The sequence below is a fragment of the Colius striatus genome, chromosome 5 (assembly GCF_028858725.1).
Source record: "Colius striatus isolate bColStr4 chromosome 5, bColStr4.1.hap1, whole genome shotgun sequence".
Lineage (NCBI taxonomy): Eukaryota > Metazoa > Chordata > Aves > Coliiformes > Coliidae > Colius > Colius striatus.
This window is the reverse complement of record NC_084763.1, coordinates 28,202,994-28,228,403: the sequence shown is the minus strand read 5'-3', so window position 1 is coordinate 28,228,403 and position 25,410 is coordinate 28,202,994. Positions and strand designations below refer to the sequence as shown.

At 39.0% G+C, this 25,410-nt stretch overlaps 1 protein-coding gene across 1 annotated transcript; it reads right to left on the bottom strand.

The window, feature by feature from the left end:
- Nucleotides 1-1,701: 1,701 nt before the first annotated feature.
- On the bottom strand, nucleotides 1,702-25,288 carry ANKMY2 (ankyrin repeat and MYND domain containing 2). Its single transcript, XM_061996445.1, has 10 exons — nucleotides 25,089-25,288; nucleotides 22,704-22,768; nucleotides 13,670-13,808; nucleotides 11,840-11,938; nucleotides 9,644-9,804; nucleotides 8,431-8,645; nucleotides 7,164-7,299; nucleotides 5,220-5,348; nucleotides 4,648-4,789; nucleotides 1,702-3,221 (listed from the first exon to the last, which is right to left on the bottom strand). The coding sequence occupies exons 1-10, from the start codon at nucleotides 25,153-25,155 to the stop codon at nucleotides 2,998-3,000; spliced, it is 1,377 nt and encodes a 458-aa protein (XP_061852429.1). The 5' UTR covers nucleotides 25,156-25,288; the 3' UTR covers nucleotides 1,702-2,997.
- Nucleotides 25,289-25,410: the final 122 nt, after the last annotated feature.

Here is a 25,410-nt window from a genome sequence, read left to right as displayed (position 1 = left end):
CCAAGGTTGGAAAGGATCTCTACAGTTTGTCTAGTCCAGCCTTCCTGTTGAAAGTAGGTCTGAGATGAGGTTATCCAGTGCCATGTCAAGGTGAGGGAAATATTTCCAGTGAGGGTGGTACCACCACTTCTTGGCAACCGCCGAGTTTCATTGCACTCCAAGGCATTTTTCTTCTATTCTGATGGAACTTCACCTGCAACAACTTTGGCCTGTTGGCTACTCTCCCATCACGGTGCATCCCTCATCTTCTCTGTAACTACCTCTAGGTATTGTACAACTGGGTATAATTCTCCCTGATTCTTCTTTTCTCTGGGCTGAACAAGCGAAATTCCTCCAACCCTCTGGTCATCATGGTGGTACCCTGGCTGAATGTCTCTTGGGTTTTTTAATGTCTCGTATTTTTAATGTCTCTCTTGAACCGAGATGACCAAAACAGGACACAGTATTCCAGACACAGTTTAGCAACTGCTGAGACAAGCAGCATAATTACACCTTTGATCGGCTGCCTTTACCAGCCTTCAGCAATGTGTGGCACCACTTCCCTTCGGTGCTGCCAGGACAGACTGCTGCTCATGGATGAGCTTGCTGCCAGGACCCCCACGAGCTTTTCAGCGGACACAGACAGATCCTAGTCTGTACTGTTGCTTGGGATTATCCATCCCAGATACAGCATTTTATCTTTGATGAATCTCATCATTCACCTTTTTGATGTTAGACTCCTTCCTTTTTGATTTCAGCTTTGCTATTTTTCTTGATTAAAGTTCCATGCATTTTGTAAATGCTCTTAAATTGGCCTCATCTTTGTGGCTTAAAAGGTAGATCAACAGCTTTGGCTGACACGTTTTCTGAAAGAGGTCCTCTGTAAGTAACTAACCATCCATTAGGATTTACTAAGTCTAGTCCCTACTTTGTCTGAGTCTTTTGAACTCTGACAGCTGACTATGCTATGGCGATCATTTCATAGCAGCAGCTTCACAATGCCAGAATCGGTAGATTTTACCTGTGATAACAGTCATGGGAAATGCTGAATTTAAAGAGATTTTCTCTAAAAGCAGAGTGTATCCCACTTGGAACTGGACTGAGGTAGTAAGCAATGACATTTCAGGGTAAATTTCATTTATGGATCAAATTAGAGGCACAGTATTTCTGGCCTGGAATATTTTTCTTCCCGTCCTCTTTCAATTAAAGAAAAACTGAAGTGAAGAACTGTTTCAGTTTTCTGCCGAGAGAAGGCTGCAAGACAGTGTTTCAGCATAACATTTTTCACAGATTCTTTTTTAACAACTAATTTAACATTTTGCCCAAGGATATTGATTCTGCCAAGAAAATACACATTTTACAGGATTAACTTTAAGAATTTTAACATGACTTAAAGGTCTCTTCCAGCCAAAACGATTCTATGATTCTATAAAGGGCTGGCCTCTCCAGAGAAGCTTTAAAGAGCAGCACATGCCCAGAAGCCCCAAATGTGCAGTGCAGAATATGGAGCCAGCGGCACTGCTGCATTCCCAGATGCAGGAGTGGATGGTGACTACATCATGACTCCATATCTAAGTTCCAGGCATCCATCCCCTGCTTGGCCACTGGCATGATGTTTAACTCATACACCAGAGCTACAGGAGGCCTGTGCATGTCAAACGAGAACATCACCCCATGTCCCGATGGGCACCACAGATGCAGGAAACAAAATTCCCACAAAGCTCCCTTTTAAAAAAAATTCCCTTTATTTTTCACAATTTGCTAATCCTTGACATTAAAACACAGGTGCATTCCCTGCACAGGTACATTTGTATATCCTCCTTCTTACAGTTTTCAGAATATTAAACAAAAACTTCCAATATATTAAAAAGTAAAAAATTAGTAGCATTTTTCCTGCTTTGAGGATGGTCCTAATTCCTCTAAGCTGAGGGATACTGCCACGTTCAAAACACCAGTTACTCATCCACAACTAGGGAATCTCAGCTTTTGTCATCCTCAGCTTTTATCATCCTGATGCAGCAAGTGGTGATTTTGGTTGTGGCATTCCGATCGATTTCATGAGATACAGTACTAATCTGAGTGAAACCAGCATGGTTCAGGGAAGCTGTTTTTATGGTATTGAATTGAAAGCCTAAGTGAAACTTCAGCTGTATCAATCCACATGTGAATCTTCCCTTCTAATTCACTGTGACCAGGTTCACCATAAAAGATGCTTGATATTGTTTATGTTTATGAAATAATTAATAAGAATTACCCCAGTGTGCTCTAAGGCACATTATTCTTGTCAGTCAAAATACTTTAAGTCATTCTGATCTATCATTAGGCTTTGATAAACTTTGAATATTTCTGACTAAATCAATAGTGAAATAACTCTGTTAAAACACACATTCCACAGTCAACTTGAGACGTCTGAAACAGCAGCATCATCTAATAAAATTCCCACAAAATAGACACTATTGTTGTGTCACTCACTAGTCAAAATTTTTTATAGTTGTGTCAGGAAAAGCTGAGAATTCAGAGGAGCATCTTCACAAATTGAATCCCTTCTGATAACACTTCATAAAGCAGTGTAAAAAAATATCTAGCTGTTGGCTTCTCAGTGCTTTTAACTGCAGTTCTGGGTACTTGCAGGAAAAAAATATTTTAATTACAAATAAAATACATTTCAGTCTCTGAAAACATGAATAATCCTGATAAAATGCTTTTTATTTTTCACTAAGTGGCTGATTAACCACAGATACTCAGATTTTTACTATATTTACTGTTGGTATACGTACAGATGTATCTACGCCACTCTAGTTTTTATAAGATAATAAATACCTATTTTCACAATCTAGAACAGAACCTGAAATATAGACAAATCAGCCAATATTTCATCTGTTGATGGACAGACACATGCTGTCTTTCAAAGGGACTTTTGCATATGCCATAGAAGAACTCAAGACATCGTCAGAATAAAAATCTCTATAGGATTGAGGTACAGAGACGTAGCCAGAACTTAGTCCCTTCCTTAACCTCTTACTCCTCAGGATCTTGAATTTTTTGAAGAGCAATGTCAGCTAAGCCAGTTGCACTCTCCAGTGGATTTTCAGGATGCAGAGCCTGTGCCTCTGTCTCTTTGGTAAATTCAGGTTTTTCTGTTTGGTCAGTTGCATGACTTGGATCCATTTCTTTGGTAGCTTCCAGATCAGGATCTGACTGTTCTTCAGTTGCACCACTACCCTCTACTAGTTGCACTTCATCTAAACATGAGAGAAATTGCATCATGAGTAAACACTCACCTGCAAGCAAACTTCACTAATAAAGAGTAAAAAACGCTAAGAAACTTGGCATCAATTACAGAAGTCATTAATTTAACCAAGCTTCATAAAAAAATACCTAAGATACCAGAGTTTGGCTTAGGTTGGTGCAAGAACTCTGAAACTTACCCTACACAAAGCTCTTATTAATGAATCCTCAGTTTTGCTATACTTTGTAATACACAGAGGAGCAGAGTAGGACGCTACAATTATTTTAACTCTGTATTCAAATTCGCTTTGCCAACACTATTCTTCCAGCCAGCTTTACAGAATGGCTGCAGGCAGGTTAAACACTGAGTACAGATGGGGTTTGCATTTCTTTAAGAAAACCAAAAGGCATGTATATGATTAAGTAGGAAGCATTTTTGCATATAATACACTGAAAAAGTTATTTGCTAATGAACGGTTAACCACAATGAACTTTGGTTGAAGTGAGTCACAAAATGTATAAGCATGGAATCACTTATTTATGGCACCTTTACTTATCAAGCAATATTTTCTGAGGAGAAAATAAAAACTAACTAATTTTTTGCCCTTATTGTGCTGAGCAAGGGTTGTGTGCTAGCAATTCTGAAAAGAGAGGAAAGCCTAACTGGGGGCCCAGGCACTTTCAGAAGTATTTAATCTTGGTTTTTTATTCTTTGAGTGATAGCCAGCTGAAAAACAGTCACAGTCACCCACAGCACTGCCAAGGTCTCATCTGGTGACAGAGCTAACTCCCTGCCTTAAGCACAGGCTGAAGCATAGACTTCTTTAATGCTCAGCCTGTACTGTGGAAACTCTCAAAATCTTGTGTTTGTCTATAGCTGCAGCTGTGAGATGTTTTGTTTTTTTCTTTCCCCATGATGTATAGCATTTGAAGGAAATATTATTAGCCTTTTGAGATAAAACTGCTATTGATATAGAGAGCTTTGATATGCCACCATTAACAAGGTGATTTGAAGCTTGGATGAATTCACTGTCTTGCCAACAGTGCATAATCTGGTGAGGTGTGTAGTACCTTATCCATGTATCTGAAGATGTTAATGAAGATACACGTGTAGATAGTGCAGCAGTAACATGTAAACAAAAGTGTTAGCTTCCCTTTCTAGGAAGGAAAGAAGAGATACCCACCAAGACCCTGTCTCTCTCTCTCTCTCTCTCTCTCTGTGAAGAGGGCAGCACCTGGCCACTGACAACCAGAGGCTAGAAAGTAGGCACCATTTTTGCATTGAAAAACTCGAATTCCAACCAATGCAGGTATGTTTTATATTACAACAGACTTTCCTTTCAACCTCAGCTGTTATAAATTTTAAGACCCGTTACTATTGATCCTCGTGATGCGGTTAATGAAGCATTAGCTGCAGGCAAGCAAACTCTAGATCCTAACCTTTCTTTTGCGTTTTTTCTTGTTTCTTTTTTTCTTTGGCAGCTTCTAATTCTTGTTTCTCATGAATTTCCTTCAAGGTCTTGCAGACTTTCTTGTGGGTAAACCAGTGTATTTTCTGGCAGTTCTGGTCGCAGTACATCACCTGAAAGTTTCCAGAGCTATCAAATTTATGTACTAAAAAAAATATACAACATTCTTCCATTTCACAGTGTACCAAGTTAAATCTATATATAGTCCTAAATGGTATTTTTAAACAATTTGTAAGGTTATATATGGAGTAGCTCTAACCTCTACAAAACTACAAAGGACTCTGAACACACACAAATTTTACCCTTCCTTAATTCTTAGAGCAACATGTTTGGAAATCCAAGGACTTGGATTCAATCAATCCACAATACTGTGGATTGATTCTCTCCCAGAAGTAGATGGCTTGCACATTTTCAGTGTAGGCAAACATGCCATTCCTCTTAAGTCTACACAGTAAATAGTGAAGCACTTAAGCACTCAAAATCCTCAGCATTTCAGTGGCACTATTTTGTTGTGATTCATTGTAACTATTTATGGACTCTTACCATTTTACACACTGAACATCTTTTGTCTGCTCCTTTTCCCCCACAAGTTGTACAGAATTCAGCATCCACAAAACCCACTTGGCCAGTAATAGCTTGTGTAAGTACAGAAAAAGCAGTAGGATCAGAACCCTGAAAGGTGAGAGAAGAGATGGTAATGAGATTAAAAGCCAGTACTCTCACGAAGAGGGACAAGCAAGAGAAAAACAAAACACAAGATGCAATGGGCCAGCTGCAGCCTCACTGAAGAGGCTGCAGTGTCAAGAACATAAAACTACAAACACAGAACTTAAATGTGAAACTGAACGTATCAGTTGATGTGGTTACGTAAGTTTTTGTATATCAAGTTAACCTAGTCTTTAATTTCTGAAGAAGAGAGGATAAAAATATTTGGTTTTTTAGTCTGCAAATTAACACCACTATTAAAGATGTCAGAGTTCTTTACATACTGTAATTTGCTTGTAGCTCACAAGCAGCAGACAGACTCTGGTGGACACTGAAAGGTATTTTACTAGTCACTGACACACTGTCATGCTCAGTGTACTTGGAGACTACAGACCAGATGGTCACAACCTGGAATCTTCATAACAATTATTTCCATGTTATTATTTACATATTATTTCCAGTATCTTTCCCTTGCAATACAAGCAGTAAGTTTTAGTATATTTTACTGGTAACCATGAATTTTACTATTCTTTTAGGCAATGATGCAAACATTAGCAGAAAAAAAAGCACTAAATTGCTCCAACTCTTAAGTAAATCCTAAAGCTGTTAACACTGTTATGGAATATGCACAATCATAACTACTATGACAATGCTGAGATGCCCAGACTGAATCCAAGAAACTGTGCATGCCAAAGGTCAAGCCCTTCAGACAATGAAAAAATCTGTAGCATGTCCTTGCTCCCAGATCTGCATAATGGCCAAAAATCCAATACAACAAACCATCCTTTAAAAGGAGAAAGCAGAAAAGACAGCAAGCTCTTCCAAGAGAAAAGGAACAGGAAGGAAAATGTTTACTCTAAAGCAATTCTTAATCCATGATGATGACTTATGTTTTCACACCATGTTTATTTTCCTGGCTTAGACTAACAGTAGGGATTGCATTATACCTCAGGACATTTTAGCAAACTGGAGCCACTTAAAATGGAGGCTATTTTTAGTTCACTCAGCATAATCCAAACACATCAGAAAACTGTTCCACTTCCCCTGTGCACATGCAACATCTAGGTCTCGGAGACCAGGAAGAACATGCTTTAAGAACAGTAAATCTTGTGTAAGATTTACTGTGAACTAATTACTAGTACTATAATGAAGAATGTGTTAGCAAAGGCATATATGAGGAAAACTAAAGTTAGATTTTTTAATTGCAATGTTAATTTTCTAATACAGATATACATTTCACTCTATTTTGCATCAACTTGCCTCTCCCTGTGGTAAAATGAGCTTCACAGAATGGTTTTTTTTCTTTTTTTACCATCACATATTACTAACTTTTCCTGTATAATAAAAATAATGAATGCATCAGATCTAGGAATTTATTTGATCGTACATTGAATTTAGCCATTGTGAAAAAAGAGTGCAAAGTGAATTTCAGCTGTGTCTGAACCTACCATTTGTAAAAGTAAATTGGCAAAGAAAAACTGAATAAACATCTCAGAGTGGGAAAACAAAGCTCCGACACAGAAACAAATTGATTCAGTTTTCTTTAAAAGCTGAGGTATTTAAGCTTTAATTATGGGTACGAGAAAAAACTACTAGCTAAAGTATTTTAGAGTATTTTCCTGCAATAATTAAAATAAAATTCCAGTTTGCCAGAAAGGTCAGGGTCATAAGAAAGCCCCTTTGCTTAATATAGCGCATTGCAGAAGCTGAGAAACAGAAAGATTAAACTGAATTAACTATGCATGTTGCTTAGAAAGTATTATCTTGAGAGGAAAAACTTACTATTTCAACAGGAGCAATACTTCTCACAAGCTGCTGGAGCAATGTAGCTTCACAGTAAGGAAACTTTCGGATACTTTCTCGAATTAGCTTCTCTTGATACACAGGGAAACCATCTTTCTCTCTCCCTTTCAAGAGACTAAATTTTTAAAAACCCAAATCAGGTAAGAAATCACATTGTAACAAGCACTGAGCATGCTGTACTCTGTCCCCCTCACTCTGCCCTCTTAAATTATAGAGGAGAATAAAAATAATTTGACAACTTCACTTGTAACTGTTTAAAATGCAAATTAAATTATTTTTATTCTAATGTACATTCAATACATGTGAAATCTAAAATAACTAAATCTATGCTCTGAAACCACTACTTACAATTCAACCACATAAAGCAAAATAACCCTGCACAGGTAGACTAATGCATAGATCAGACAGAAGTAGCAAAATGCTTTGTTGTGTTTAAAAATGGGCACTGTAAAAATGAACAGTGAATAATACACCATACTTCAAAATACAAACTCTGCTTATGTTTAATAACACGTTGTAGTCCTGATGCCTCTATATTTAACTATCTGGTTGGCTTCCACTTTTTAATGCAGATCACTGATGAACAATTTGGTTTCAGTATGTGGAAGCTGATTTCATTATTTATGTTCAGTATCACACAGATATCACATCACGGAGATCTATGGAGACAGTGATCTAAACTTCCCTTGATATGTAAGATCGTGCAGCTAGTTTTGTAACTCTGAGGGGGTTCTGAAGATGCAAGTCATTTAAGAGTCCAAGTCTCATCCAGAGCCTGGGGCATTTGCAGTTCTCAGTTGTTTAAATGTTTTTGGGGAAAAAAAGAAAAAAATCTCACCCTGGATGACTGCTTGAGAACAAAAGGCAAGAGAAATGTTCCCACATGATCCATATCGGACATTGAGAAATTCTTTTTTCAAGCCTATCACTCCCCTTTTTCTCCACCACACGTTGCTCTCTGCTGTTTCACGGTGTATGTGTGGCTGCCAAGCTCTAACCAGCTCCAGCAGGGAGCTAAAACTCTACGAATGTTTACTTTGTACCCCAGGAAAGGACAATGCCACTTCAGACAGAAAACAAGGGAGTCAGTGCAACCCTGAAGTGACTGCAGCTGGGATCATTTCAAAATTCACTTGGCATAGTCTTTATCCAAGACAATCCCACCTATTATTACAGTTGTCTTTTTCTGGCATCTGTGTAGCTGGTTCATACACGTGCCTTCGGAGGTCCTTGTAGAAACACGTACCTTTTGATAAATCCATCTAGTTTATCCTCTCGCTCTTTTAAGAAAGTAATACATCTCTGGAAGATGCAACTGATGTAGTGCATTTTCATAGCAAGTACTTCATTCATATCCTTCTGCTTCATACATTTCTCACAAATTAGATCCAGAACCCTGTAACATTTCTGCAGTGCTTCTACTTCGGCCAATAGAGGGTTCTCTTTCACCAGTAACACAATCTATAAGAAAGATGAAAGAAAATGTAATCCCACCAAGAACTAACATTTTTTAACTTGTGCATTAGCATTAAAGGTTATTGAGCTCATTGTAACTACATTTCAGTGGAGTTTCTAATTTTCTTCTACTTCTGTCTCATGCAGTCTTCCCCTTCTTTTTTCAGTTATTATTTAGCACACTAACTCACAGTTCCATGCAAGAAATGTTTAAAATTCAGACTGGTATTAGTAAGGATTTTTTTCAGAATAAGAACTTGAAGAATCAAAACAATTTCAAAAGAAACAGTTATGGAAACTACCATACACTGTCCTAAAATCTCTTTTCTTTTGCACACCTAAAATGAACTGGACTTGTATGACATACACACTTTCATAGAACACGTCAGCCTCACATAATCTGCGAGTACTTCAGGTAGACTAAGAAAGAACCGAACTAACCATTTTAAGAGGAAACTGTATACTCTTTGGATGTACTCCAGATAACTGGTTGGCAACTGTTGAATGGCAAGCCCAAGGAACTTGTCTTTTAATTTGGGTGTAATAATTTCACTGAACTACATGGAAGAAGCAAAGCATAAAATACATGATTTTCCGCAAATATACTGGGAAGTAAAAAAGAAACATCTCTTGCATGTACTTTCAGAAACAGCAGCAGCAGCAGATGTTACTATGGTGAATCAGTGATGAAGGTAGGAAGAGATACATGCTGAGACAAGTATTGAGAGTACAATGAGAATTTATTAAGATAGAAAATTATTTTATGTTTCCACTTCAAGTGGGGCTAGGAAGAAAAAAAAAGCAAGCCAAAAAAGAAAGCTATTTATATCCTCATTTTTTAATCACGTTGAAATGTCGAGCACCATTCTTTCTCATTTTCAGAAGCATCTGAATTAGTGAATAACGCTTTTAAACTCAGTTGGAGTCTCAGAAAAGCTGAATGCTTTCTGACATAAAGAAACAATTTCCCAGACGACACACACAAAATTTACATATTACTCCACCTTAACAGGATGCATGTTAGTAGTAGTAATAATTTTATGTAGAGGCCCAGCTAATTTCACTGGCAGTTTTGGTTCTTTATCTAAGCCTTGTGGTTTAGTGTAGTAATCCAGCCTTTCACGTGGAAAGAAGTTGTTGATGACAGTCACACAGTCATGTTGACCTAAAAAGTACACAAAAAAAAAAGAATAACCAGCAATTAAATGAAATAATAACATAAAAAAAAATCTAACCTAAGCAGTACAGGCCAAAGGTACCCACAAAGGAGCTTAACGAGAGATGCTTTGCACTGATAACTGGCAACTCTTGCCATTCTTCTGTAACTTTCATGTTCAGTAAGTTTGACTCCCTGCAGGGAATGACTTCAGGAAATGTCACTGAGAACTCAGTTTCCTTCTCGCATCCTCTCTCCTGGTAAGCCAAAGCTAAAAGAACAGGTATTTCTCCACAAAGTCATACTGGACTAGTAATCTCATACTTGTGTTAAAACTTGCCAAGAAAAATTCTCATCACTTTGTACTTTTAAAAATTAATGACATTTGCATCAAGACTTTTAAGTCTTCAGACCTAACACGGATAAGTAGTGTACTAACCTGAAGTGGGAGAAATTACAAGAACAGAACACGCTTAAAATTTAACAATAACAAAAAACGGACTGTGATAAAAGTTAACAAGATGAGAGAAGTGACATCCCCTTCTTGTTGTCTACATCTGACAATATGATGGATTACTTAGCATGTGTAGTTCAGGACCACATTCTTTACATTCATTTGATTTATCTTGGCACTAATCCTATTAATCAGTAGAAGAAAACACAGCCAACCAAAATCCAGCATTTAAAATCCTCCACTGTTAAAAGAGACTATTCTAAGCTAATAGAGCACAGTGTAAGGCAAAAGACAGGGAAAGAAGTATCCTCACCTCCTACACACAAAGATGAATTAATCTTGACTGATCACAGAATAAGAAAGAACAGGAATGAATTCCAATGTTCAGATTTTTACAAAGTAGCATATCTTAGTGTGCCAGAAAATATTTATTCTATCTTGGTGCCATGACAAGATTTTAAACAAGAACTCTCCAAAATGATGGCAGCAGTAACATTCCCTACTCACTAACAACTCAGTTCAGCAATATGTTGGAAAAGACCCTCTAAATCCAGACAATTAGTTAGAGTGGATGTCTCTGAAACATTGAGTGAACAGTTAAGGTTTTGCTGCTTGAACCTCAAGTGAGCAATCTCAATCCTTTCCTCTTTAAAAGGCCAGAATGAGGTAAGGTTGAAATTGAAACTCTACTAACTCACTACTTAAGGAAGTAAATTTAAATGGCACAGTAAACTCTTGAATCCAGGACACCTAATGGCCTTGCAGGGGAACTCTTGGACATTTCAACAATACAAGAAGGCTGTGTTGAAGGGAAAATACAGGTCTTCATTTTTGTTTTTTGGGAAGGATATCTAGACAGCAATAGCTGAGCCATTAAAATGATTCCACTTCTTCTGGTAATATTTATGACACCTCCCGCTACGAACAGGGAAAAAGTGGTCTATTTGAGAATGTTAAGCCAGTAACTGTCAAGGTGAGTAAAGAATTAAAAAACGTTTAGAAAAAAAAACCCAAATAAAAACAAAGACAAGAAAAAAAGAAAGGTAACAACAGAGAAAGAGCCTAGTTTCATGGTTCCATGCTCAGGATTCCATTCCAGCATACTGGAATGACAAATCCCTTTCTTCAAATCAAGTTCAGATCAGTACTTACTGACCACCTCAGAACAGGTTCCAAGACTTCTCCCAAATGCAAAGGAGACTCACTACTAGGACACTGCACGCTCGCAGCATTGCTCCTAGCACGGTATTCGTTCCTTCCCAAAAAGGAATTATGCACTTTGTATGGCATTTCAGATGCCTCCTCTCTTGCTATTTGAAAAGTGATGACACTGCAAAAACTTGCAGTCTGAGAGAACAAGAACATCTGTTCTTACAGGTAAGATCCCTTGTGCTTCTATGAAACAAATCATGGGAATAGAACACAAATTGACTCTGCTACAGAAGAGATGTGGGAAAAAAACCTCAGCAACTGTGTCAGTTAAAAAAAAAAAAAAGGTCATTAAATACTATTTCTCTAATAAAAAGCATCGGAATCTAACACTTGACTTCTTCAGGAATTTAGAAAATCGTAATAAGACTTTCACCTTACCCACGAAAGCAGCCATCTGAGCTGCTGTCCTTCCCACAGAGTTGACAACATCAGTGTCTGCTCCAGCTTCTAACATCATCCAGGTGATTTCTTTGTTTCCTGAATTTGAGGAGAAAAGATTGTGAATAAGAGAGAATAAACCAGACCTTGTAATTATTTATGTTATAGAAAACCAAGGGGTGAATTTCTTAAAGACCAGGAATAACATGAGGGAAATTAATGTTCTTAATGTCATTATTTTAAGAATTAATTACAAGACAGGCATGGTGCTGCCTCCTTATTTATGGTTCCAGAGGGTGAAATCAAACTCAAATCTCAATTCAGGCAGTTCCCTGCTCTCTGTAACGCACATTCAGCTCCCCATGGAGCTAATGGGAGTCGCATGCACGCGAGTACATTAGAGCTTGGTCCCTCTGGATAGCAGTATAGAAGCAAACGCTATTAATCTAGTTTGACAGTTCAACTACAACATTTGCTATTCTAAGAAGAAAAACAAATCCAGTACTATTATATAGCAGGAACACAGAGAAGAGAACAGATTGTTCCTTTCTCTGCAGCGGGAACTGGGTGTTCAGACTGGGCTAAATACCAAGTAAAATGAAGCTAAAATGTGATGGGAAGATTAGATAACTTAATTGGTGCCCTTCAGAGTCCAATAAGGACACTTGTCAACACTCATGCTGGTTCTGCTTTTAGAGGTTTTCTTTATCAGTTTTTGTGCATATGCTAAGTACAGAGAAGTGCATATAAAAGAAAAGGAGGGTGGATGGAGATGAACATTTCTGTTTTAAAAACAAAGCCATTGAGTCAGTATCGCTCATGTACCTTTAAGGTCTGTTCTCTGTGAGTGCAAAAGTCAACAATGAGAAGCATTCAAACTCAAAATGATAGTTAAAGCTCATTTGTAAAAAAATGGTAAAAACCTAGTATTTTTCATAAAGCTGCAGTCATTTAACAACCTCTAAGAGCTGTCACAGAACACTGAAACTTCCCAAATCTTTGTACCCAAGTTTTGTAAGAAATGCAGCCTGAAGATCCAGCTAAGGTTCATATTCACATGGATGCCTTTTTTTACACTTAAGAAGGCAGACTTTAAACTCTGCTTTCTGAGTATTACTTCTCTAGAATCTCCTTTTGAGAAGGCCTAAATGGCCCAGTAAAGAAGATACTTAAAAAACCTAATTGTTCCAAATCTAATCTTTTCCCCAGAAGGAACAATGTTTTCTATGTAGTATGTTACTTGGGATCATTTTTCATAGAAAATTTGATTTTGTTCAGCATTTTGAGACATCTTGCCTATCTGTGCTTTGTTTCTGTTTTACACATTTCAAAATTCAGTCTCCTGCAACAGCTTTCTGGTGCAAAGAGATACAATCTTCTTTAACTATTACACTCTGTTACACTAGAAATGCTTCTTTTAGGACTACAAATCAGTAGATTTTAGTAATATTTGCAGCTTGTCAAATGAATCCAATATTTTTCAAATTTTTCCTTTCTCCTACATTATTTTTACCATTGTCTTTGAGCTTTAAAAATGTATTTAATAAGTTTTAAAACAATGTTCTTTCACACTGATTTTCCTCTCATCTTAACCTTTTTTTTTTTAAGAGACTGATTATATAGCTATATATATCTTGCCTTGTCTCAGGTGGTGGATTGCAGCTTTACTTCTGAACAAAATCAAATTTTCTATGAAAAATGATCCCAAGTAACAGTAAGCCTGAATAGTAAAACATGTCAACATTTTCCTGTAAATTATTAATTTATGGAAAACTGTACCATATCAACGATAACTAAAAAATCAGTGATCTATATTTAGCAGGAAGTTACCTGAAAGCCCAGCAAACATCAAGGCAGTATATCCATGCTCATGTTCGTTGCAGTTAACATCAGCCCCATGTCGCAAGAGCAACCTGCACATGTCCACTTTCCCTTTGTAGGCAGCATGCATCAGAGGGGTCATGCCATGCTAGCAAAAAGAAAGGATGGAAAAGCATACAAAAAAAAATTCTTATAGCTCTTGATCTCCATATTACTGATGATTTTTCACTAGTACACACATATTCAGCATAACTACCAAGGCCTCCCATAGCATTTAAGTCAATCACAACAAAAAAGCTCACGAAATCTTTTAAAAATATGGTTACTAAGACTTTTCCATGTCAGTTTTCTGATCATGCTGTGCTATATACATACATATATATATATGAGAATAAAAAACATTTAACACTGATTTGACATTAGCCTTTAGTGTAAGATGTCAGTGCTAAAGAAAACTAATGCTTTTGCTAGCAGGAGAAGCTTGTTTTAGAAAATTTGTCAGGTTTGTAAGTTATTACTTTCCCTCTCTGCATTATATGATAAACAACTGTAAAATTAGGAGTAGCCTGTTGTTGGTTTTGCCATTATGAAGAGTCGCAGTTTCTGAAAGTCATCTTGCTCTTTTTCAGTCCTCATTACTGGTAATTGTGCTCTCTGGCTCACTCTCTTACCCATCTTTTTAGCATTGTGTCTGTGATCTTATATCAGCCAGAGCTCTAAAGGTGCTTGTAAAGACACACAGTTCTAACTAGTTTCAAACCTTGCCTTTTGAGAGAACTGCACTAGTACAAAAAGGATTAGCTTCAGCAAGGGAGGCACTGGGTTTTTATTAGAGTTGCAGTCTTTAATTATAAATGCAAACTCGGACAAAGCCTAGGGAAAATTTTTAGCTCTAGAGGGAATTGCTAGTGCAGGCCTCCTTACTCACAAAGGGCAGGGAGAAGCACATTTCTGGTTGAGAAGACTGCATGGTATTCTGTTTTTAGAATTTGATATACTTTGTCCAATAGGCTGCTTATTTTCGCTTAACATGAATACTGACTCAATGTTATCAGCCAAGACATAGTAACTGCCCAAGAATATGCTACAACACTGAACAGTGTGCTTTAGTTTGCCCCTGAAGGAAATCAAAATGTAATTTTCTTCCTTTTTTTGGAGTTTAAGGCCATATGCATGAATACACTCATGTACACCATTACTGCAGCTCTATAAACACATATTAATGTGGTGCCCTGAAATAATGTAACTGTCAGTTTGAGCCTAAATATCTCGTTTCAATTTATGACAGAATAAAACCCAACCGAATTACACTTACAAGCATAATTTTTAAAAGTTTTGAAGGTGAGGGAAATTGAAAAATTGTTATAATTTTAACTTTCCAAGTATATATACTTTTCAGTAATAACAGAGTATTACATAACTGAAAATAATAACAATTACTTGACACATTATATTTTGGTAAACTGCAATATAGATTGTCATTAAAGAAACAAAAGACCTGAAGAGATGACTTCACAAACATGAAACAGCAGGGGTTCTGTCCTGGCCCTACCAAATACAGGGGAAGCTTCTATCAGCTTTTTCACAGAAGCCCCCTGTACCAAAATCTTGTCATACAAGCCGACTACCCACAAAGGTAAGTATAGGCTTTCTATCCCACTATATAAAATATATGATACTGTAATTATTATATTCTGTTATGCTGTATTACACAATATTATATTAACAGCAAGTTTTACAGGTCAGTCCTAGTCTGGAATCATAGTATAGATTTGCCTCCTTTAGCAGTACAGAAAAGTATTGCTGTAAAGGGATATGAACACAGTAAGGGTTGTGACTGTAGAAGGAACTTTAAACAATGTTTTAAACAAAACAATGACTTTAAGTTTGGTTTTAGCTTTATTGTTTGAATTTTAAAAAAATCTGTCAATATTACGGGACAAAGGAACACGGTGGCTGGGATTTTTTTGCCATCCTCTCCTGGGAAACTTCTGCATTAAATTTTGACAGTGCCAGGTTGTGGTGTGGACCAAAAAACCACCAAGCAGAAAGCATGCAGATAGCTGTTAGAAAAATTATATTTAAGTCACACTAGTATCAGCCTTTCACAGCAAACAGAAAAAGGTCAGGCTAGACCCACACTTATCTGGGAAAGCTTGGTATTCTGTATTAGGTCCCTAAGCAGAAACTGAAATGACTGCTAGTACCCTTCTCAAGCTGAATATCAAAGACAGGTTCAGCAACAGTCTGACAAATAACATTTGTCTTGTCAACACAACACATTTAAAAGACTAAACTAGCAGATGGCTTATTAAGCATACAGAGGAAACAGATTTATTTTTTCCAGTATGGAACATAGGATGAAGAATCCATTTTCTAGCAGCCACTATGTATCATTCTTCTCACCAGAAATCTAGTCTTTTAACCTCATTCTCTAGGACAAAAATCTTTCCCAGTTTCTTGTTTACTATTAATTCATAAAATTCCAAACTAAACACATAGACCACAGATTTGGCTTTTATTTGAGACAGTGTTGGGGAAGTTACTAAAAAGGAAACAAATGATGCAAAAAGAGCAGGTACTGCAGGGAATGCTGAAGTACTATCTGATCTATGTCTTCAAAAACAACTCTCTGAAATAAAAAGGAAAAGTACTACTGACATTAGACCAACTTGTTAAGATGGGTTTGGGTAGGCATTTGCAAGTAGGTTGCAAAATTTTTCTGACTTTTAACAGGAATGGTACTGAATGCTGCTGGTCTAGAAATACGTTACTTGAATTTTCACTAGATAAAAGCCTTTGGAAATTTCACTCTTAAAGCTTTGGAGTAAGATAGCCCTCACCTATCTTGAGCTTACTGCAAGCAGGATTTGGAAGGTAGTCAACAGACACGTGCACAAATAACTGTAGCTATAGCTAAGTATGACCTAAAAAGAACATGAGATACTGTTCAGTGAGCATTGGTCATAACTATAGGCCTCCTCCTTTACAGCCACCCTGCTGAGCTGTTGGTTTCACATATGTAACACATTAGATTCCCATGATGATCCCTCTGTCCATCTACAATGATGAAAAGTTAATCTCTATATCAGTCAGTGACCTGAACTGAAAACAGATCATTCTTAATAGCTGCTGAATTTTCTTGGTTTGTGTATCTTGAAATACTATGTAAAAAAATATCAGAAGACTGAAATATTTCTCTTTAATAAAGGCCAAGGACCTGTCATTTTTCTGCTAGCACAGGAAATTCACACTGGAATAACAAGACTGAGGAAGCTTCTACTGAACATAATCAGTATGACTAAAGCTACACATCTCATACACTAAGAAGCTGGCTACTGCTGTAAATCCCAGAACGCATTCTGTTCTGTAATTAGCATACAGGAGCAGATTGTTTCTGAAAAGATGCATTTTATTAGAGAAATGAATACATTAAGTGCCCAAGAGAGCTGCTCAATCTTCAAGCACCACTTCCTCCAAGTGCAGCATCAGTGTGTCCCAACATGTAAGAAAGCAGGAAAAGGAGGTAGAAGGCCTCCATGGATGAGCAAGGCTCTGCTGGGACAACTCAGGCAGAAAGCAGCCATCTATGAGAGGTGGAAACAGGGGCTGGCTTCTTGGGAACAGCATAGGAACATTGCCAGGGCATGCAGAGGTGCAACTAGGAAGGCTTGAGTCATTCTAGAATTAAATTTAGCTAGGGAAGTTAAGGACGGTAATAAGGCATTTTTCAAGTACATCAGCAGCAGAAGGAAGACTTCTGCTGAGAGGAGTATGGGCCTGCTGATGAACACAGAGGGTGCCCTGGTGACCAAGGATGCAGAGAAGGCCGAAGTACTGAATGCCTTCTTTGCTTCAGTCTTTACGGCCAAGGCTGACCCTCAGGAAGCCCAGTCTAGCAAGGATAACAGAATGGCCAGGACAGCAGAAGACTTGCCCTGGGTAGAAAAGGAAGAGGTTAAAGACTTGTTGGCCAAGCTTAAGACTCATGAGTCAATGGATCCTGATGGGATGCATCCTAGAGTGCTGATGGAGCTGGCTGATGTGACTGCTACGCCCCTCTCTATCATTTTTGAAAAATCATGGAGGACACGTGAGGTGCCTGAGGACTGGAGAAAGGCCAATGTCATGCCAGTCTTCAAAAAGGGCAGGAAGGACAAATTGGGAAACTACAGGCTGCTCAGCCTCACCTCCATCCCTGGAAAAGTGATGGAACAACTAATCCTGAATATTATCACTGAACATATGAAGGAAAAGATGGTTATCAGGGGGAGTCAACATGGATTGACCAAGGGGAAATTCACAGATCAACCTGATAGTCTTCTCTGAGTGCATAACTGGCTGGCTAGATGAGGGGAGAGCAGTGGATGTCATCTACCTTGACTTCAGCAAGGCTTTTGACACTGTCTCCCATAACATCCTCATCAGAAAGCTCAAGCAGTGTGGCTTGGATCAGTGGACAGTGAGGTCCACAGTGATCGAGAACTGGCTGAATGAGAGAGCCCAGAATCGAGTGGCACAGAATTGAGTTGGAGGCCTGTGGCCAGTGAAGTTCCACAGGGATCGGTTCTGGGGCCAGTCTTGTTCAAAATCTTCATCAACGACCTGGATAAGGGGACAGAGTGTACCCTCAGCAAGTTCACTGATGACACCCAACTAGGAGGACTGGCTGATTCCCCAGAAGGCTGTGCTGCCATTCAGCAGGATCTCAACTGGCTTGAGAGTTGGGCAGAGCGGAATCTCATGAGGTTCAACAAGGACAAGTGCAGAGTCCTGCATCTGGGAAGGAACAACCCCATGCACCAGGACAGGCTGGGGGTCAAACTGCTGAAGAGCAGCTCTGCAGAGAGAGACCTGGGACTTCTGATTGATAATAAGCTAAATATGAGCCAGCAATGTGCCCTCGTGGCCAAGAAGGCCAATGGCATCCTGGGATGCATCAAGAAGAGTGTAGCCAGCAGGTCAAGGGAGGTTATTCTCCCCCTCTACTCTGCCCTGGTGAGGCCTCATCTGGAGTCCTTTGTCCAGTTATGGGCTTCTCAGCTCAAGAGGGACAGAGAACTTCTGGAGAGAGTCCAGCGCAGGGCCACCAAGATGATCAAGGGACTGGAGCATCTTCCTTATGGGGAAAGGCTGTGGGAACTGGGGCTGTTTAGTCTGGAGAAGAGGAGACTAAGATCTCATTAATATTTACAAATATCTAAAAGGTGGGTGTCAGGAGGTTGGGACATCCCTTTTTTTCTAGGACAATGGGTAATGGAATGAAGCTGGAACACAAAAAGTTCCATGTAAACGTTAAGAAAAAACTATTTCACTGTGAGGGTGATGGAGCCCTGACACAGGCTGCCCAGGGAGGGTGTGGAGTCTCCTTCCTTGGAGGTCTTCAAGACCTGCCTGGACACGTTCCTATGCGACCCAATCTAGGTGGACCTGCTTCTGCAAGAGGGGTTGGACTAGATGATCTCAAAAGGTTCCTTGCAACCTGACCATTCTATGATTCTATGAATTACCAAACTAGAAGAAAAAAGTAATGCTGCTAATGCTAAATGATAGTTCTGTGTATAAGAAGATTACAAATGACCATAAAATTATTTCAAAGACAGAAAGCCTCTGAAGCTTCTTCAGTTCAAGTCTCTTGGCTTGCTATGCATAGATCTGCAGAAAATATGGGATTGTAGCACTACTAGTGCTCCTCTGTAGCCTTAACTACCAACACGACCAGAAGAGACTTCCATAGCTGGAAAACCCACACATTTCCTCCAGATTGCCTTCCCATAATAACCTGAAAGACCTTAGCCACATCCTGTAAATGCACAGAGTTAAACTCAACAAATTGCCAACATGAAGTCACAGCACTATTTACGAGCTCTGCACCCTCAGTGAAAATTCCTGAACACTTTCTTCCACAAAACATTTCCAAGTTAGCAACTACACCACCTAAAATAGGGCAAAAACCCCCAACTACACAGTGTGCATTTAAGTGGGATATATGTGTGTTTATTTTGCAGTCAATTCCATTGCCCATCTATTTGCCCTAATCTTTTGGGACACCTGAGCTTAAAATGTCCCTGAAGTTTTAAAGTTGTCAAACTGCTAAAGACAAGTTTTGTGAAATAGGTATGTACTTCTTTTTTTTCATAAAACCAGAAATTAAGCCTAAAAACCTTTCCTTTCTCCAACTACCTAAACCCACAGAGAAATGACCACCAAAAAAACCCCTTTCATCAGAAATGATGCTCGGAAAAAACACAAGACTGTATCTGCTGGTTATCTAAAATCTACTGAAAGGTGGGCATCAGTCAAACTGTTTTGAAGAAAGGATCTTTGCTCTGCTTTCAAATGATCTACTGCTCCCAGTAGAGTACTGTAGATAGGAGGTGAAGGGTGAGTGAGTCTTGGCACATGAGAAGGAAAAGGAAATAAACTTAGCAGAGCACTTTTTTACTACTTAAATACATGTAACTGCAGAATCAACGCTAAAACACTGTTTCCAGCTCATGCCTTTGTTTTTGTTGTAAAAAGCTGAAACAACTGAAAAAAAATGGGAAAGAGGCGGTGACTACAGATCAGTTGCTGAAGAAAAGTAACTTTAACAAGAAAATTAACAAGTCAATGCATTTGGAATGTTAAAATGTGACATGGCCTCTTCCTAAAGGCACACAGAGAAAAGATTGCTCATTATCAGTAGTTTTTAATCTAGAAAAAAAGCAGATGTAAGCAGCTAGAATATATGGTCAAATAAGAAATTAAAGGGATATTATGTGCTTATTTTTTTAAATTGGGAAGTGCAATATGTAACAGCCTGCTTCTGCCTGCTGAGGATTCTCCAGCCTGTGGAAATTATTAAATTGTGACTGCATGTTTGCTGTAACAATAAGAGAGAATTACTTTAAATCTGTACTTATTCTCTGGATTCTCTAATGTAAAAAGGACTTTAAGGAAGTAAATGAGTTCTTAGTTCCCAATTGCATTTCCATTTCAGACATCTATGCCATCAATTTTCAAGGCTAGTTTTTTTTTTTCTTTTCTTAACATTAATAAAATAGATAGCAGCAGTAACATAAGTAACAATGTGAATTTCAGGATAAATAGCTAAGACAGCAGAGGAAGAAAATAAAACCAAATGCATTCAAAGCAGTCTCTGGTTGTAGCAATATAGATTAACAGATAAAATTAACATTTAACTTGGGTTTCACACACTCTATTTACTGCAGATATTAGAATAACACATTAGACAGAAAATCATTTATAATATAAAAAGTATGAAAGTTGACATGAGATGATCGATGGATTAAGAATCGTAAACAAACCTCACCCCTTTCCTCTTCAATACGCATCACTACAGACCTCTCTGGGAGGTAAAAAGGAGACTGCAAGAAGTCCATTGCACGGACTTTAAATCTTATCTGCCTTGAGTGTATTTAGTAATATGTAAGCATTAAGCAAGTATTACTAATACTATTTCTTCTTTAACCATAGCCTGAGGCACAATTCAGTTATGATTTCTATTAATAAATCCTATCCTCTCAAGAGTGATACTGCATGTTACAGTACTACTGCATCAAGGGTGCAGTTGCTCTCTCTAGTGCAATTGCACTAAAAGAAATGCTCTTAAAGTCCATACAACAAAGCACACATGCAAAGATACTTACATGCTGTCTTGGGCTCCTACAGTTTGTTGTAAAGCTTAGTTTGACTAGTTTGTCAGAAACTTGTTGAAATTCATACTTTAGAAATTAAGGTTTAAATATTTAACTGTATTTAAGTATAATCAGAAAATTAATCCATTAGCAGTGCAAAGAAGGCTAACAAAGTTCTATGAAGATAATCAGCATTCATGACACCACATCTGCAATACCCTGTCCAATTTTGGGCCTTCCAGTACAACAAAGACATGGATAAACTGCAGGGAGTTCAGCAGAGTACCACCAAGACACAGTGGGAACTTTTAGCACTTGTGGAATGAAGAGAGAACTGGGCTTGTTCAGCCTGGAGAGGAGATGGCTTTGGTGGGACTCAACAGCAGCCTGCCAGTGCATACAGGAAGATCACTGAGAAGACAGAGCCAAGCTCTTCAGTTATGGTGGCAGAAGGGCAAGAGACAATGAGCCCAAATTGAAAGAGAGATTCAGACATAAGGGAAAAGCATTTTTACCGTAAGCACAGTAAAGCATTGGAACAAGTTGCCCAGAAACACTGTGTGGTCTCCATCCTTGAAGGTTTACACAGCCAGATAGGATAATGCTCTGAGCAACCTCGTCTAGCTGAACTAGAGGTCCCTTCTGAGGTCCCTTCCGACCTGAACTTCCCAAGGATACTACAAAATGATAAAGTTGGGAAAAAATACAAACTGACATTTAAATTGATAAATTACACATTGATCTAACACACATAGTAGCAATTACAGCTTTGCTTCCACATTACACTTCATAGTAGCATCATGCACTGTAAAAAGACAAAGGAGAGGAAACAGATAGGAACATCACACAAGCTTCCTTTGTCCACCAACTTCCTCTCATCTTCAGGAAGTGTTTATCTTCTACGTGTCTATCATATTTGCCTCTGCAAAAAACATTGTGCTTTTTACTTCTGATGCAGCTGCTCGCTCTCAGAGTATGTTTATGGTTCTGCAAAGATAGGGCTTTGGGTGATGAGTGGAAAACACAAGATGGGGACAAGTATTCTTTACCCACACTATCTGCTGCTATCTAAGTAGAGAGACTACAGCTTGGTGAAAGTGACAAGAAGTCTGGGAGCACCTCCAGATGTCTTCCTGCAGTATTGATCTTACCTTACAGGCACCAAAGTTCCTGTCAGAACTTAAGAGAAAACACAGTGTAGTACTTCAAGCAACAATCTTTAAACTTTCTTTTAAAAAAAGAGCTCTTCAAAGGTTCATTATTCAGCATCAGGCTGGAAATGTCTTCAGAATAACTCTGATTCCAGGAGTCTGTATAGCAGTGTTATTTAACATGAAGAATGCATTCAGACACATTATTTTCTTTCCCAAACTCAGCACAATACTGGTAGAGTTTTACTATACCTCATCCAAGCAATTGACGCGGACATTCTTGCTGCCCAGTAGCCTTCCGGCCTCCTCGGTGTTTCCTTTAATTAAAAACAAAAAAAGACAACACGGAGAGAAAGGGGGTGAGAAAGGGAATAAATTGAGAATGAAGATGAAAAAGATCAGTTGCATTCCTGAATAAAAATCTTTCTAAATGAATCGCTTGAGATATAGATTAACCATCAATAAATCAATCTCATTTAGCTAGTGTTCTGTTCCAGAAGCTAAAAGCCAAAAGTTGAAACATCGAAGAGTGGTGTGAGAGCACACTAGCACTAAATATCAACTCTCTGTGAAGTAACTGATCTAAGACACACACAAGAACAGGACGCTAATATGTCTCTAACATTAACAGAACATATCTGAATAAAAAAACCAATACTGAGCATTTAAACGTATTCTGTACTTTGATCTCTTTTGAAGCTTATTTATGCCTGAACAAGCTATCTAAATTCTTATAAAAGGAAATGATCCCATTTCAGACTTCTCTGGTCTGAATGAAATATGCTTTTTTTGTTTATTTGCATTTCCTTTCCTGTTTAAATTTTAAATTTGCAACATCACACCTCTCAGGCCCACAGAAATGGAAGGAATTTGCTTTCAGTAATAAAGAAGATAGGTGGAAAGGACCAGGCCCAAGGCAGCTTGATCATTGACTTTTCTAAAAATTGCCAAATGCATGAAGGCGCCTGAAGTCTTAAAAAAAATAAAAAATTGTGCACAGAAAAATAAGCTGTAACTTTGAATTTTTCAATTTACTAGAAGAATCCTTTCAGTTAAGAGAGAGATCTAAGAATCTGATTTAAAGCCCACTGAAGGACTACTCAGTAATATCAATGCAGCTTCAACAGGCATCCAAACAGAAAGAAAAGAACATTCAAGTATTAGAAGTTCAAGAAATCAAATTTATTGCAAATCAACAGAAACTTCTGATCACTGATTTAATTATAAGCAAAACCCTTTCAGCAACTATGTGCTTAACTGAAGTTACATTCCTTTCATCAACAACAAGCTTCACATCTATTTTCACTGTATCACAAGGAGGTGCTCTTCCAGCAAATTTTTGGCAAATTAACTCTTACAACTTCAGTTTTGGCCCAAATACTAGAAACAATTTATTTTCATAGAGTATTTGGTGTGTTTTAACTAAACCAGTTTCTTTACTCCTTTTTTAAAAAAACAAACTATTCCACAGAAAAAAAAGCCAGTCACCTGAGTCAGCTCCCACACTTGATAAAAGACCCAGTAAAATACACTGACAGTCAGGGTGCTGTCAACTAGCCTACCTCTCCAAACATGTATATGTTTATGTTCTAAACATGGGAGAAGCTTCTTAAGACCTGGAATAGTTTTCAGAAGAATATCCCACCAAAACAACACACATCAGAAACAGGTGATCTTCAAAGAAAATTTTAATGCAACTAAAGCAAAGAAAAGTTGCACTTACAAGTCCAGAGTTCTGTATGACAAAACACTGAAGGATTTCCAAACAAGTCACTAAACAGTTGGAAACCATACTTCTAGAATTGGCTAAAGCTTAAAATTGCAGCCAGGCAATTTAATTGCAGGCAATGCGGTAGGAGACTGAGACAACAGGCGGAAGTTAAACGAAGCTTCAGACTTGATATAAGGAAAAACATTTTCACTATGAGTCCAGGAAGGCAGCAGAACAGGTTGTCCAAAACCCTGTGCAGTCTCCATCCTTGGAGATTTTTAAGGCCTTTTCAGGATAAAGCCCAGAGCAATCTCGTTTTACCTCTTTTGATCGGGAGGTTGGCCTACAAACCTACTGAGGTGCCTTCCAAACTGAATTATCCCATGATCCAAATCATAAGCACTAGATGAGACAGAAGTGTCTGCAAGATGAAGGCCTGAAACTCTGATTAAAGTAAGTCAGTCAATGAGATTCTGATACAGAAGAAATTCCTTACAGACTATCCTATACTTGGGTCTCTGACAAGAGAGAGAGAAAAGCCCGCTCTCGCTTCCCGGGGAACGGTTATTTTCCTCAGTAAACAGCAGCGGAACGGGGCTCAAAGGCGGGAGTTGGAAGACGGGCAGCTCCGTTTCACGGGTCCCCGAGAACCCGCCGTGCCTGAGGCTCGGGACAGATGGGAGCCCGTGGTCCGCGCGAGGTTGTACAGGGGTACAGGCGGTTGTACAGGGGGTAACCAATCAGGCTCTACGAGGCCCGCCAGAGCTGCAGCCCGCACCGTGAGGGCCCAGCACCGCACGGCCTCCAGCGGGAGGAGCGGCGGTGATAACTCCCCAGCCCGCGGCGAGGCAGTGACGACGCAGAAGCCAGGCCCGCCAGGGCAGCACTACCGGCCACCGCCGCGGAGAGGCGAGGGCCAGGCTCACCTGTGGCGATCACTCCCAGTAAATCCTTCTCCTCCGAGCTCAGGTCACCTTTCCTAGCGGGAGCCATGGGTCCCTCCCTGCCTCCCGCGGAGAAAAAAGCGAACTCGGGACGGTGCCGCCCGTCAAGGCGAGCTCAGCCCGGCGAGGCGAGCCCGGCGAGGTGAGCTCAGCCCGGCAGCTCACCCCCAGCGCCCCCTCCCTGTCGCGAAGCCAGCAACACCCACCCCCCCTACGCTGCACCTCATGGCGACTTCCGCCCATAGCTCCGCCCTGCCAAGGTCCGGCCGTGGGGTAAACCATTCCTGCCTAAACGTAGGGAGGA

Coding starts and splice junctions, on each gene's coding strand:
- ANKMY2 (XM_061996445.1), bottom strand. CDS start 25,155: ATGGCTCCCGCTAGGAAAGGTGACCTGAGCTCGGAGGAGAAGGATTTA. Junction 11,939..13,669: donor GATGTTTGCTGGGCTTTCAG/GTAACTTCCTGC, acceptor CCTCAAATTCAG/GAAACAAAGAAATCACCTGG. Junction 4,790..5,219: donor GATGTTCAGTGTGTAAAATG/GTAAGAGTCCAT, acceptor GGAAACTTTCAG/GTGATGTACTGCGACCAGAA.